We start from the raw sequence: 15,926 nt of genomic DNA, 5'->3' as shown, positions 1-15,926 counted from the left end.
CTCGTTACACTTACCACTGAATTTGCTCATAGCTCGAATTTCACTCATCTTAACACTTAATTTTACCTTCCTTTTATCATTCCGTGTACTTATTGGGTGATAGTTCCTATCCATGACGTGATGTGTCATTACACCATCTATGTTTCGCCCATCTGTACTCTTCGGATGTATTTCTTCCAATATAATATCATCATCAGACACCGGCGAAGGCGAGTTCATCTCTGGTGAGTGGGGAAACTCCAAGCGATCACTACACATGTTATTACGGTATGTGTTGTCCTTAACCTGTAGCATTCTAATTTCTTCCTGTAACGTAGCTATCGACTGCGTATTTGCTCGTATGTTGTTAGCATTATTGATGACCTGGATCTTTTGTTGTTGAACAGAAGATTCGGTTACTTCTAAATCCTTTTTTATATCACTGATTTCTTGGCTCAGGTGGTTGTGATTACCCTGGCATTCCTCCGATATTCCTTTTAACTTTTCCTCGAATTGCGAGGTAATATCGTTCATCGTCTGAATAATTAATTGTTTCGTTTCATCCGACTTCTGTTCCATCTTCTGTTCTATCGTCTGCTTCAATTCCTCGTATTGCTTGTTAGATTCATCAGACTTCTGTTCTATTCGTCTACTTAATTCTTCAGAATTATGCTTCATCGTCTGCTTTAATTCTTCGTATTGCTTGTTGGATTCTTCAGAGTTATGTTCTATCGTCTGCTTTAATTCTTCGTATTGCTTGTTGGATTCTTCAGAGTTATGTTCTATCGTCTGCTTTAATTCTTCGTATTGCTTGTTGGATTCTTCAGAGTTATGTTCTATCGTCTGCTTTAATTCTTCGTATTGCTTGTTGGATTCATCAGACTTCTGTTCTATCGTCTGCTTTAATTCGGTAGACATCTGACTCAATTGCCGCTGTAAGACTAGCAAGATTCGGTCTTCCGATGTCATTCTTGATGTTACACTAGGTTCACCGTTGTCACTATTGGTGGATTCATTCTCCATTATTTCAGTGTCCATTTTCCTTATGATTATTCTACCACTTCTCAATATGGTCAAATTTGTATTCATTAACTTAATTGTAAAAGTAAATTCACCCTTACTTTGCTTCGGGGTATAGAATTTATGAAAAGGTCCCGGGTGAGGTAAACCAAAATTTTTATAACGACTCACCAAGGGTAGTCGTCAACCTGGTCCGTCTAAGTAAGATATACAAATATTGAGTGGTAGTATTAGTTTGCAGGTAAAAATTATCTTTAATAATTATATAGTATTATTCTCACCTTTTCTATTAGAATGATAACGTCGATGAACGTTGCTAAAATGGTTTATTAGCTGATATATTTTATAATATATTTTCCTTCAAACTGTCAAGCACACAAACTTGCTGACTAGGTATCCATAAAACATTTACATAGCCACAACTATCCCATAATAATATTTTACATATCTTAAAATCATTCTTCTTCTGTTATTATTAAATTAACATTCTATGAAGTATAGTGCATATGTATGAGCACTTTCTGCCCAAGGTACAGGTAATTATTAACCTATCCAAAGTATTTTGTTATAAAGTACTACATTACCCAACATGTAAGGGGGGAAACTTCATCTCCATGACTTGGCATATATCTTTGCTAGTTTTTCCATTACTTTGGAAAAGAAACATCAACGGCCATCTGGAAGTCGCATAGCTGATCACAGATGCCTCCATATATCGTATAAAACAACTTTTCTTCTTCTTTTTTTTCTGCATTCCTTGTACTTTCTCATTCAATAACACATAAGGATTTTGTAAGTTTATCAACGCAAGTTCCAACGCATCAGATGAACACACATTTTTACAGTACAGAAAATTCAAATACTTGTCAACATCTAACAATTTCTCTAAAATTTTATGTATTCGTTGGTTATTACTTCTTGATTGAACACTTTGAGACAAACATACTGGTGTTGTACTTAATGCATTGCAAAGAACAGTTTCAACACTACTTTCTAAATCTGAATTTTTAAATTCTCTTGAAATCATGTCATGGTACTTTTGAGAACTATGTTTTACTGCTAGGTTTAACCAAATTTTACGAGTTTGTTTCGTAGTTTCTACACCTTAAGTTTATTCACTGAATACGAACCAATAGATTTACCAGTTAAAGGATCTAACAATTTACAAATTTCTTTTGTTTTTAATTTTTATACGGTTCAAAAACAAAATATTTAATTTTGCATTCTTTTTTTTTTTTTTTTTTGTAATATTCAAGAATCTTAAACATCGCTAAGGTCAAATTTCCAAAATGTACACAATCCAATTTTCTCGCAAACATATTTTTATCCAATTCCCACTCTTGGTTTCTCGAGTACAACAGGAATTTTGAATTTTATTCCGAAACATTTAATAAACACGTCTTCGTAATTACCTGTGTGGTTTCTGCGACAAGTATTTACTTTGATAAACACTGACTTTCCATACGCGTATGATTTTTCACTGTCAGCAGCAACAACAAATTGCATATTGGCAGAAATTTTAACTTTTGACCTACCACATTGCTTCACTAACTTACGATTTCCACGTATTTTGTAATTATGTTTACTGCACTTATTTCCTTTTAAATTTTTGTTACGGGAAATTCTCTGCCTAATTTTGTATGGAACACTGAATTTACTTTTGTGATCAACCTGGTTTTTCATTTTCCCTGTGTGATTACGCGTAGGTACTGTTACTGAATGCTCGTGCCACCTAGCCCAAGTTCGTTTGACTGACCTGACTTTTGTTTTTTTGTTAGATTTGTTTTGACTTTTCGACGCTTGGCTACAACACGGTTTTTTCACCTGATTTCTAGCTTTTTCACGGACATCATTATGAATTTTAACGACTAATTCCTGCATATATTTTCCTTTTACATTGACTTTTAACCTTTTGAACAACTTACCACGCTTACTAGGTTTTGACTTTTCATTACGATTTTCACTTACATTTTTTAATTGTGCTTTCTCAAGAGTGACTACATTGACCGTTTCCTTAACATTAGCTACCATGAAATTGCCTCTACGCTGACATTGGATTTTCTTAAAATTTCTACGGACAAATTTCGACATTTTCTCGAAAGATCGCAAAATTCTGTGCTTGCTTTTTACTTTTCGTTTCACTTTACTTAACTTTTGTTTCTTACCGTGCGTATGCTTACCACGCTGTGACCAATATTTGTACTTTCTAATGGATTTACTCAACATGTACTGCAGCTTACTAAAACCATTTTGACAACTTTCAACTTGTTTGCGCCATGGTATTCCACTAACATTATTCTCATTGATGCTACTAGTGCCTGAACTGATTTCATCATTCATTACACATATTTGGGTGCATAGAAAACAATAAAAACTTATGCGCTTGAAGTTTGTACCATACACATTCGTTACTACCAACTGGGAAATGTTACCGCTGTTTTCCCTATTGTCAATCTGAACCCTAACTATGTTCACGAAGTACGAACATATGTCATTACTTGGAATACATGCTAATCTATCTGTTTGTGACGTGCTTTGGACGCATCCTAGCTCCATTAAATTCAACATATGACTAATGAGTAAAGAGCGCATTCTCTTGCCTCCATTCATTAATATTACTACATTAGTACAGTTACACGCACAAAACTTATCAGTGCATTTTCCTCCGTAACATGACAAATATTTTATGTTCAACACATCTACCTGCTGTTTAGACTTGGAGCGAACATTAGGCCTACTTGACGTAACAGTTTGACTAACTAAACCTTTACATTTGTTTAACACTGGCTGACTACTTATTTCTTTAACATTGCAAGCGCTAACAACAACCGACTCATTTACAACCTTTTGGCACCCTTGTTCTGCATCTACACTAAACTTTTCAATTGGAGCTTTGATTGATTCAACTCTTTCAAGTGCTTGGACCCCTTTTTCTTCGCTTTTACCCCAAATTTCTTTCTTTACAACTTCTAATTGTGCCTGGAGTTTATCGTCAATCTGCTTTTTTGTTATTTCAGAAACTTCCACTATTTTGTTTTCTAAAAACTCGCGTACATTATTAGTTTGTTCAACGACTTTTTCTATTTTTCCTTCCAAAGATTCATTTATTTCAGCTATTTTATTTTCTAAAGATTCATTAACTTTTTCAACTTTGCTTTCTAAAGATGCATTACTTTTTTCTATTTTATTTTCTAATGACTCATGTAAAGTTTGCATTTCAGCTTTAATTGCATCTAACAGTGACTTAACGTTACTTGCATCCATTTTTCACAATTACGTATAAATTCTAAATACGAGTCAGAAACTTACACCTTTACGTTTCTACACATGAATCACTACCTTTTGCATGTACGGTGAAGGAGTTCTGTTCCTCACTCGGGGCGCCATTCTTGTAACACGACGGGTTCGATTCCTGTTCGGACTAGCCGTTTTATGACACGATTGGATCGTGTTTCTGTTCGGGCAAGTTGTTTTATATTACCAAGTATTCAATTTTCGTACAATTCTTACCTGTTTTCCTTGTAGGATTCGTACTTGTCATAACTCCACTGGATTCAACCCTTGTTCGGTACGCATTGCGTATGGTGGATTTTAGTAGTTGGTGGGAGAAGGACATTTACTACACAAATGTCAATACCGTAATTAAGAGTACGCAAACCTCCAAGTTAGATCTCGAACCAAAATGACATTCAGTTGAGGCTGCGACTGCGAATGCCCACCATCGTTACCACGCCTGATGGCATTAGCGGAATAAACACAAGTAACCAGACATGACATCCACCATTTCGGTAGTAATTGTGTAGAAGATACCGTAAAGGTAATAGCACACAAAATATACACAATATATATATTTTATTCAATAAACCCAACTTATATATGATACTTACGTTTACAACATTACAACATTTTATTAATATATTTATTCAACAAGTATTACCACTCAGGGAGCCCATATTCTTATTAATTTGAAATTTACACGAAGAATTTATTATATATGATTAATTATTTTCTTTCTTTAAAGAAAATGATGTATCGTAGATGCCGGCTATAATTTATATTATACGATGCACTATAATTTAACACACGCAATCTATTTGGATCACTTTACTGCACTATGAATTGATGGATTGGGGGGGGGTCATGTAGTTATTCTCGGCAATAAGATTTCTCCTTACTTCTTGTTTTTCGTTGGATAGTCATAATTTAGGCTCCGTTGCAGTCATTATTTTGCTGCTGTAAACACAATTTACTCTTTTACCTTTATCTATTCCTCACTCATGCGTCGTGGAGTTCCATTGTTTTGCATATTAGACGCTGTTTTGGCAAACGTACATAAATATTGTGAAACCTTTACAATTGAGCACTTATATAAGTTTTACTTGATCTTTCCATAATCAAATTCACAATATATTTGACGATGCTAAAGGAAATTTTGGATATTATGAATGGACACCAAATACGTAGAACAGCTTAGACAGCCATCATCCGCGAGCACCTCTTCCCGCCTATCAGACTAAGCGTCAATAAGTTTGCGCCAGTCACGCCAGAAAAGATTTTGAAAATATCCATAAAAAAACATTCTTTACGAAGAATACATACATTGAACGGTTTTAAACAAGTTTTCTATTATTATAAAATGATTAAGATATCGTAAATAATAAATATGTGCTTCGATTGATCTAGCTTCAATCGTACTATATCTTTGTAGCTTTGCGGCCACTTCACATCCCTTTTGTTCGGTGAACAGAAAACACAAGTCACACTCACAGGACTGCCAACTCATAGAAAAAGATAAAACTAAAACACAGTTTGAATCGACGTACAGTACATGGAGCCTTATTCCAATTCAGCCAAGAAAAACTGGGAAAATTAAAATGGAATGGGAGTGAGGGGGGCTACACGCTCACAAAAGGCAATAGGCTCATATGCTGCTGAGACAACAACTCCTGAAACAAAAATGCCGGTCAGAAACAGAATGAATTTCTCAAAATGAATTAATTTTATATAAGATCGACGAAATACATATTGGAAACGTAAAAATCTATAATGTTAAGGCAGAGATCGTGATAATGCTAAAGGAAAAAATAGAAAGCATATATAAAAACTAAATATAGTAATAAATATAAATAACCTGAACTAAAACACAAAAACCTCAGAGAAGATAGTCTATTTTAATGCAGTAGCAAGAATCTGATCGTTGAAAGGAGCATTTTGCCCAAAATTTGACTAAAGTTCTTAGGCAATATAAATAACTAAAATACTATTACTGCTCAATATTTTGAATATGCTGTAATGTATTCAGCTTTGTAGAACCATGTGGAGCTATGTAAATGACTATTTCACACAGCGACTGCCATACGGAAGAAAAACTCTTGGGGTTCACAGTATCTTATTACGAAAATGAGTTAAGATTTCATTGTATCAATAAAAACAGAAATATTTAAGATTACCAGAAATCAATTGCTGTGTTTTTGCCAGGAAGCACTCATCAGGTTACATAATATTACAGCGTAATAGTTTGAATCGCCTACATACCACACGGTTCTCAAAGTAAAGATACGTCTGATATATTTTTGATCCATAAGACGCCAAACGTAAAACTAGCGGGAGTTATATTAAATTAAATGAGACAGTTAATATGTTAAGCGTAACACATGCAAAGCAAAACAAAAAATCTCAATCTGGCAATTTTATCCATAACTAATGCTCCGATTAAGCTTAATCTACTGTATTTTGTTTTCGTATGAATCAATGTCAAAAATTGAAAATATATTAAACTACTTACTTGAGAGCCATTTAAAACTGTAAAAATATAAGCAAACATATCAGTAACTTCAGTGTAAGCAAATCCAAAGATCCAGGTAATGCCTAACATACATGACAGCGAGAAACATCCTTTAATCCATGTCCTGGAAATATACAACATTACAACAAAGTTAAGAAATTGGATGTACAAAATTTGAAACACAAAAAATGTGAAATATAAACAGAAATTATTAACTTACTTGACAATGAATTGAATTCCTTGTCTGAATGTAGATCAGAGGGCGAAAAATAGTAGCAGTGACGATGCTACAGGGGTAAGAAGGCGGATGTCTCTCTCCTGGTGATATAGTGTTCCCTTCCCAGACATGACGTGTTATAATGCGGGTCAAATAATATAAAACTATTATTTTGGGTAAACAAAAAATACCTGTCCCCCCCAAAAAACTTCTGCCTCTTTGTTCCTCCCCCCAAAAATTAAAGCTGACAGTGCCACTGCACGGCAATCACTCAAGCATTATTTAATTTCGTTTTACGTTAATATCCACCACCTCTCCGTTTCGTGAAAAAGTTGTGTATGCTTACTCTGCATAGCATAGTATTGTTTTTCTTCCATATATTACTAGGTGGAGGAATCTTGCGTCCTTATTCTTTATGATAGCTGCAAACTTCTACTATAGATAACGCTAATAGATTGCGAAGAGAACAAACAGACTGAGCCTGTTATATTTTTATTTTTGTTTTGTTTATTACTTATATTAAGAAAGCTCCCTAACTTCTTTTTACAGAAATGAAAGCTCCCTAACTTCTTTTAAAGTCACATGTATTGGACTATGGAGGTTCAAAGCGCAATTAACTCCTTTCTCAGGCAGCGCGGAAGGTCTAGATGGGTTTCGTCCTTCTATTCTTAAAACCTTTCTTGTCAAATACTGGAATCGAAGGAAAAACTCCTAAAATCATTTTCTGATCTATTTAATTTAATTAGATTGATTAGTTTCCACAGCCCCCCACTTTAAAACTCTTATAGCTTTGTACCGGAAGTTATACAAACGAAACTTTTTGCTGTAAATTCCTGTACAAACGTAACACAAACGATTGGCATAGTTTTGTTTCGAAATTCCAAGGCTGGCAAAATGTACCTAAGTTCGCCTGCTGTTTTTCGATGCCAAACTTACAACGCTGAGAAAAAAGATGATGATGTTTAGCCCATAGCGGTTGAAACTGTTTGGCGCAGAATATCGGCAAAAATTGTATGCTTTAGAATACGCGAGCCACTTAAGATTTTTTTAATCCCCTCATCAGGTTGGTGTTTATGTTCCTAATGGTGCCGAGGATGCTGTTCAAGCAATTCGAGTTTATTTCTCTTCTACTCACAGTGCTACTAAGGCGGTCGTTAAATTGAATTTTAGTAACGCATTTAATGAGCATCGCCGTGATCCTATGCTTCCCGCAGTGATGAATGATTTTCCTTCAATTTATCCGAGTGTTTATGAATGCTATGATCAACCCAGTGATCTCTGTTTCGACGGAAATACTATTTTTCTCAGAGAAGTATGCAACAAAGTGATCCTCTGGACCCAGCATTTTTCGCTATAACTATTCACTCTTTAGTTAAATCACTGGACACCGAATTAACCCTTTGGGGATCTTATCGTACATTTTGTACGATACGCATTTTTCATCGTACATTGCGTTATTTCTCTTCTATTTGAGCTTTTTTGTCCGGTTTTTTTTGTTTTTCAAGTCCAAATACATTGTAGAAGACATTACGTATGGTTTCAGACCGTCCTACGTCCAGACATAGGAGGTGATGACGTCATAATTTTGAAATAGAAATTTTCCCTTATGAACCCTATATTCATTATTTTTTGGCGGGCTTCTTTTTTTACGTAGAAGATTGAAATTTTGCACAAACATTTAGTCCACCGAGTAGTATTTAGCAGATTTTTTGTTCCGATGTCAGTGCTAAAACAGGGGGGAAACCAGAGGGGCAAAGGGTTGAAAAAAGGGATATTTTTACCCAAAAAATCCCGTTTTTCAGGATTTTCTCGCCTCACATACATGATGGGGACACGTGAGTCATACCGTCTGAAAGGCAGTTCTATTCTGAAGAGAACGACGGTCGAATTATTATTCTAGGGTAATTAGGGCCGTCTCAGTGAATTTTTATCCAAATATACTTCTGTATAGTTTAAAAGTGGGGCATGGTAGGGAAATTTTTTCTGGCGGGCCTATTTTTTCACGTAGAAGATTGAAATTTTGCACAAACATTCAGTCCACCGAGTAGTACTTACCAGAATTTTTTTCCGATTTCTGCGTAAAAACAGGGGGGTCCAGAGGAGCAAAAGTTGAAAAAAGGAATTTTTAGACCCAAAAAATCACTTTCTTCGGGATTTTCCCCCTTTACATACATGATATAGACACGTGAGTCATACCGTCTGAAAGGCAGTTCTGTTCTGAAGAGAATGATGGGCGAAACATGACCCTAGGGTAGTTAGGAATGTCTCAGGAAATTTTTTCCCTGAGATCATAGTGTTTTGTGGTAATTTGAGGCATTGTGGGAATTTTTGATAAAATTTCTCCCGCCCTTACTATTCAAGATAGAACCCTGAAATTTGGAACACACATTTAGTTTGCCAAGTACTATTTATCAGATTTTTTGGAGGTCTCTACGTTTACACAGGAAGGGGGCAGGGGGGCCCAAAGTTGGACAAAAAAAAATCCCCTCAAAATTTTCCCTTCGACATCAATTCTCTCTCTCCTGGTATATGGTATGGGTATGCATGTAGTACCATTTGAAAGCCAGCTCGATTCTGAAGAGAATGAGGTATAACCATGATCCTAGGATAAATAGTGACGATGCAGTAGCTGCTTGACTGAAAGTCTAAAAAATAGCCCAAAATGCCAGGATCCCCAAAGGGTTAAACATTTGGTACTTACAAGGCAAGGTACCCAGGGTAACACACCGATTGTGATAAGATTGCACAGACATAAACAACATCGAAAAACAAGCGACATATTTTTTATATAGGCCAACAAGCGCATTGAAAGGGTCAAATAGGGTTATAAAAATGGGGTCAAAATGAGATTATGTGGAATATAGCGAGAACGTGAAGAGATATCGGAAAAGGTTAAATGTACGAAATACTACCCGTAGTCGACGTAATTTAATGAGATAGAACGCACCCATTAGGAGAGAGCAGAACATCCGGAAATGGACCAATCACGTGTAAAACATTGTCACAATGTGTTATGGAAATGAGCGAAAAGGGTAATGAGGAGCAGGAAGAAAGAAGAAACGAAAAAAGAAGATACGTGTTTTTGCTTTAGGTGCATACATCACCCACATGCGAAAAAAAAAAACGCAGATTTATCTCAATGCACGAAGATGGGATAACACGCTGGAAGGATGCAAACTCCGTTCGTATAGGCAGCCAGCGAGACAGTACTGGGAAGTGGGTTGCATATATCGGGTAATGGGAACAAAAATTCATGGCCCAGTAGAATGTAATAGCAGGTGGTCCACATACGTAAGAAACAGCAACATTAATATCAGTACCACACATGAGTATCAACATTATATCACTACGAAAATACGCGTACAACATAACAGTAATAATAACAATTTTCTTTCTGTGTTACTACTGCCTACACACATTTTCGTTTCCAACATCCATCTCATCGTTGTTCTCATTATGTGGTATATGCAACCCATCGCGCAGTGCTCTCTCGCTGGTTGTCTATATGAACGGCGTTTGCATCTTTCCTGCGTGTTATCCCATCTTCGGGCATTGAGATAAATCTGCGTCTCTTTCACATACGGGCAACATATGCACCCAAAGTAAAAACACGTATTTTCTGTTTTCGTTTCTTCTTTCTTTCTGCTCCTTATCACCTTTTTCGCTCATTTCCATAACACATTGTGACAATGTTGTACACGTGATTGGTCCATTTTCGGATGTTCTGCTCTCCCCTAATGGGTGCGTTCTACCTCATTGAATTGCGTCGACTATGGGTAGTATTTCGTACATTTAACCTTTTCCGATATCTCTTCTCGTTCTCGCTATATTCTACATAATCTCATTTTGACCCCATTTTTATAACCCTATTTGACCCTTTCAATGTGCTTGTTGGCCTATATAAAAAAAATATGTGTAGCTTCTTTTTCGATGTTGTTTATGTCTGTGCAATCTTATCACAATCGGCGTGTTACACCTGGGTACCCTGCCTTGTTAGACGATAACACAATTGGTGGTGAAAGGAGGTGGTTCTTTCATCCTTAATAGAAATAAATAAGAAGGCATCAATTTTTGGCTTACATCTTAACTTTTATAAATGCGAGGTTGGTTGTCTTTGATCAGATGAAACAACATTCAATGAAATATTTAGAAGATTTAATGAGGCAACACAAGGTATACGTTCTCTAACCATTCAGAAAGCTTGCCTTCTAGATGCTGCTTTCACCTCGGAAGCACTCACTAACGTGCTATTGAATAAAATATCTAATTTAGAATTGTTCTTATCTCGATTTTCCTCTATTTCAGCCCATTCAGTCTTTTTCCTTTTACGGGCATCTTCATCAATCCTGGCATGAGACTTGTTTGCTAGAAAAATATGATACTATCCTGAATACGGGTCTTGAATCTATTCTGAATTGTTCCTTAAATGACGACTATTGTACGCAAACATGTTTACCTATTGACTTGGACGGTCTTGGTATTCGACGAGCTGTGGATAAGGCGATTACTACATTATTAGCGTCTTATCACGTATCTCTGCGTTTAATCGAAGCCCTCCTTCCACAGGCTTATTGTTTGGACCTAGATGGTTCAGTTCAAGACAAGTTTAGGAGATATTAATCTCTGAGAAATTATCAAAAACTGCTATCAGTTATCTTGGTGTACACCAATTGCATCTCACTTATATAATCATGTGTTACAATCTGCTGTTGCTCCGGAAGATAAAGCCAGGCTCCTTGCTAACTCATCTTCTGAAGTGAATGCATGATTCATGGCAATACCCTCCCCACCTTTAGGTCTTCATTTATCAAATGAAAGCTTTCGAATTGCTGTTGCCTTACGATTAGGTTTAGTTGTTTATGAGCCTCATCGCTGTCCAGCTTGTGGAGATCAGTTTAACCAACGTGGCCTGCATGGCCTTTCCTGCATGAAGAGCGCTGGTAGACACACGCGACACTCCTCCGTTAATAATATAATATTACGAACCCTTAACACTGCTGGGATTCCTTCAATACGGGAACCTTTTGATTGCTGTTGTTCGGATGGAAAGCGATCCGATGGGATGACACTGGTTCTATGGATGAGAGGTAAATGTTTATTGTGGGACTTCACATACACTGATACACACGCTCATTCAAATCTCCCTCTGTCAGTAATGAACGCTGAAGCTGTGGCTAATTGCAGAGAAGCTGAAAAGCAAAGAAAATACAACAACCTTCTCGAAAATTTTGTTTTCACTCCAATTGCTATTGAGACTAGTGGTACTAGGGGTGCAAGAAGTCTTGAATTCATTAGGGGGGTAGGAAGACGCATTTCTTGCGTTTCCGGCGAAGTTCGCTCCACATCTTTTCTTATAAGTTCATAGCTGTTTCTATTCAACGTGATAACGTCTCGTCGATACTTGGCACTTTACCACCTGGAAAGGAACTGGATGAGGTGCTTGTGTTCTAACAAAAATAGTTTATAGCCTATATATTACTCCCTGGACAGTAGTTTTTTTTTATATTATAATTATATATTTAATGCAAACTCAGTGTAGTTATGTCATTTCCTTGTTAAATAGAAGTAAGAAAGAAATGTAAAAACTTATTTTTAAAGTTTTATTGAAAAATCTTTAAAACAACAATCAGAACTTATTTAATGGTAAGTTACTCTGTACTGTTTCTGATATCAATTATATTTGTTTTATGTCTTTGTGTCGTAAGTTTGTAATATTTTGCGCTGCTGTTTCAAAAATGCTGTATATAATAGCCTATATATAAATTGTACTATTAAAAACATTGTATTGTTTTACATTATAAACAGCATATTTTTCTAATATTCTTCGTTAGAAATAACCAACTAATGGAGGTAGTAAAAACTAATTACTTTGAAGGGATAACTAACCATTATGCGGGAACAGAGGTAAACTCACAAGGAAGTAAGTGTGTGCTAGCACCCTAAAAAAAATTTCGTCTGATATGATTTGTGGATCTTCTTTAATACTTATAGCAAAAAATGTTTATATAATAGAATTTGAGAGAAAATAATTATAAGAAGTATCATATTTTACGGATTATAAGACGCTACTGACTTTAAGGCGCACCTTAATTTTTAAACAATTTTAAATTAAAAAAGTACCGTTTCGCAGAGTTTACGGTCTGTATATTCTAGTCTGTGGTTCTGGGTTTGTGATGGTGGGGAGGGAGGGATACAGTGTTAGCAAGCTTGTGAATCCCCGCAACTCTTGTTCCTCGCATCGGTGCACTGCTGCTGCCAGTTGAATCCTATATTGCCAGATCAGTGTTGCAATTTGGGGGAAAAGTCACTAAATCTAGGGGATTCGCCTTCCAGGATAGTGACAAAAAATAATTTTTCCGATTAGCGACTTTTTAGTGATTTTGGAATGATGATTTGGCGACTTACTTACAAATCTAGCGACTTTTGTGCTGTGAACAACTTGTCCTAAAATAAATATTATTAACTCGAATCATTTCAGATATATGTGTATTTTTCTTTTGCATATTTGAATCAGTGCAGGTGTTGACGAGTACATAATACTTATCTCTATATTCCCTCTTTGATTAGTGTTATCTCTTACCTTCTAACGGGAACTAACTCCAGCTTTTTTAATGTCCTTTAGTTTACAGAGCACAAATAATACACTACCGATAGCAAAAACAGATTATCTGTAGAAGCGTGAGTAGAAGTGAAGCATGTAAGTTTTTTTTTCTCTAGACCTTTAATTTTGTTCGTTTTTCTAAACTCATTTTTGATTTCGTTGAAGCAAAATTGATCATAAAATTAAAAGTAAATAAAAGTGAAATTAGTGTTAGTTATATATGAGTCTTATATACGTTCTTGTAACATATATAGTATGGCTTGAATATATATATACATTTTCTAGCGACTTTTCACCCAAAATTGGAGTCATTTCATCTCCTATGTAGCGATTTTTGTATTAACTTGTTGGCAACACTGTGCCAGATAGAAATAGGTTTCCCGCAGCATCGAATATATAGCCATTTTTAAGACTGGCGGGAATTTTAAAACAAACACTGGACATTTTTATATTAATTTCGAGTGTAGGACGCACCTGAATTTTAGAGGCATTTTTTCGGAGAAAAAAGTGTCTCTTCTAGTCCGTAAAATACGATAAGCCACGTCAACTAGATAAACTATTTAAAAGAGCAGAAAATGTAATCTACTTTGTTGCTTTTATTTGCCTAACTGGATGCACACATTTTCCAGTTTATTACTGTACTATTACATAACAGCGTTTGAGTTTCATCCTTATTTACTTCGTTTTTGCTAATTATTATTATTATTATTATTATTATTATTATTATTATTATTATTATTATTATTATTTTAATATATATACAGCATTTGTTGACTCATAAACACAATCAGAAAATGCAATTCCGTAAAAGACTTTTTATTTCCTTATGAATACGCACTTTATTGGTACATTTCCTACAGCCTGTAATTCTAGAATCACATACTGTCAAGACACATATTTTCCTACATACTGCACAAATGTAATAATAATAATAATAGAGGAAAGTAGACAACCATTTACATTTTTATTTATATCTAGTTAATATACAATGAAATATATAAATTGCCAGCAGCGCCATAAACTTACATAATTAACTTGTAACGTCCCAACGATATATCCTGTGACAACGTAAGGATATAGGAAAAATTGAACAATCATATAAACATAAGAAATGTGTCCATTATAGAAAAGGGCAACAAATATGGAATACTTGCTCCTATGTAACATAAAAGTAATTACAATTAAGTTATTTTCAATTATTGATTCAAAACTATAGAAAAATGTTTTATTAACAAATAGTCTACAAGTCCTGCATGGTTTGGGACTACATATGAGTAATATAAAAAAAGTGTAGCTACCTAAAATTGAGGGCCCACAAATAAAAAAGAGCTCGAAAGCAAGTTCAGAGGTTGGCCCAAGAATGACACACGTTATTTGCAAGAAGTGCACACATGCAAATAATTCACTCCCCCGCCATATCCTACACATTCTTCGTGTTCCCATCCTTCACATATCACGCACTGGACCCACTTTTCGCCTCTACAATCCTCCGAAAAACGACCATTACAAAACATACACTCGGCATCTGCAGAGGCAGGATTCTCATTGGGATAGTCTAACTCACCATCTGATGAGGTATCGTGAACACTGTATAAACTGTCCTCAGAATCGTCACTCTCAGAAGTTGAATCACTCTTCACTGGACGCCTCTAAAGCTTCAGTTGCCTTTGACGTTAGCCTTGAGAAGATGAAGTTGCCCTTTTGGTGCCGTGCTTCTTGCTGGTTGATGGGTAAACTTCGGGTCGTGACAAAGCGTTTTTGTATGGGGACGAAGTTAGTACAAGGGATGAACCAGGTTTTCTTTTGCGATTGGAACTCTTTTCTCCGGAACTGTGGTACTGGCGAAATGTCAACAGGTGTTACTAAAGGGTTCGGCGTTTGGTGTGATATTTCACAAGAAGGCTCCTCTGGAACGGTGAGATGAATATCTTCTCTTGTCTCCTCATTTGCTGTCGATCTACTTGGCACAGCTGTCATGGATTCATCATTACCAACGTCCGAATATCTCACACAAGTGGAACTCTTTCCTGGGGTTTCCTGCGACTCTTGAACAATGAATTCATGGTCGTCAAATATCTTGGAATTCAGTGGATATATCCCTGTCGCCCGGAAACCGTTGACGGCTACTGCGCCTGTTTGCGCTTTCAAATATGCTTTTCCAAATAGCTCACTTAACTCAAAATGTGTCAACGGACGAGTATTAACTCTGAGCGACACTCGAACTTCTTCGCTATAATATGCCTTTAAAGCGCCCATAAATGTTTTATCCAGAGGCTGGAGTTTGTGGGTGCAATGCGGAGGCAAACAGACAATAGTAACGTGGT

General features: G+C 36.0%; 1 protein-coding gene across 1 annotated transcript in view; it reads right to left on the bottom strand.

Moving 5' to 3' along the window:
* Positions 1-15,926, bottom strand: part of LOC145691840 (latrophilin-like protein LAT-2) — a 324,510-nt gene that overhangs the window by 48,586 nt on the left and 259,998 nt on the right. The window contains exon 5 of the mRNA XM_081767156.1: positions 6,785-6,908. Within this exon, the coding sequence (XP_081623282.1) occupies positions 6,785-6,908 (124 nt within the window). The remainder of the gene's footprint in view (positions 1-6,784; positions 6,909-15,926) is intronic.

Source organism: Thermobia domestica, chromosome 8 (assembly GCF_964235325.1).
Source record: "Thermobia domestica chromosome 8, izTheDome1.hap1.1, whole genome shotgun sequence".
Classification (NCBI taxonomy): domain Eukaryota; kingdom Metazoa; phylum Arthropoda; class Insecta; order Zygentoma; family Lepismatidae; genus Thermobia; species Thermobia domestica.
The sequence above is the reverse complement of the archived record's forward strand: the minus strand, read 5'-3'. Positions and strand labels throughout refer to the sequence as shown.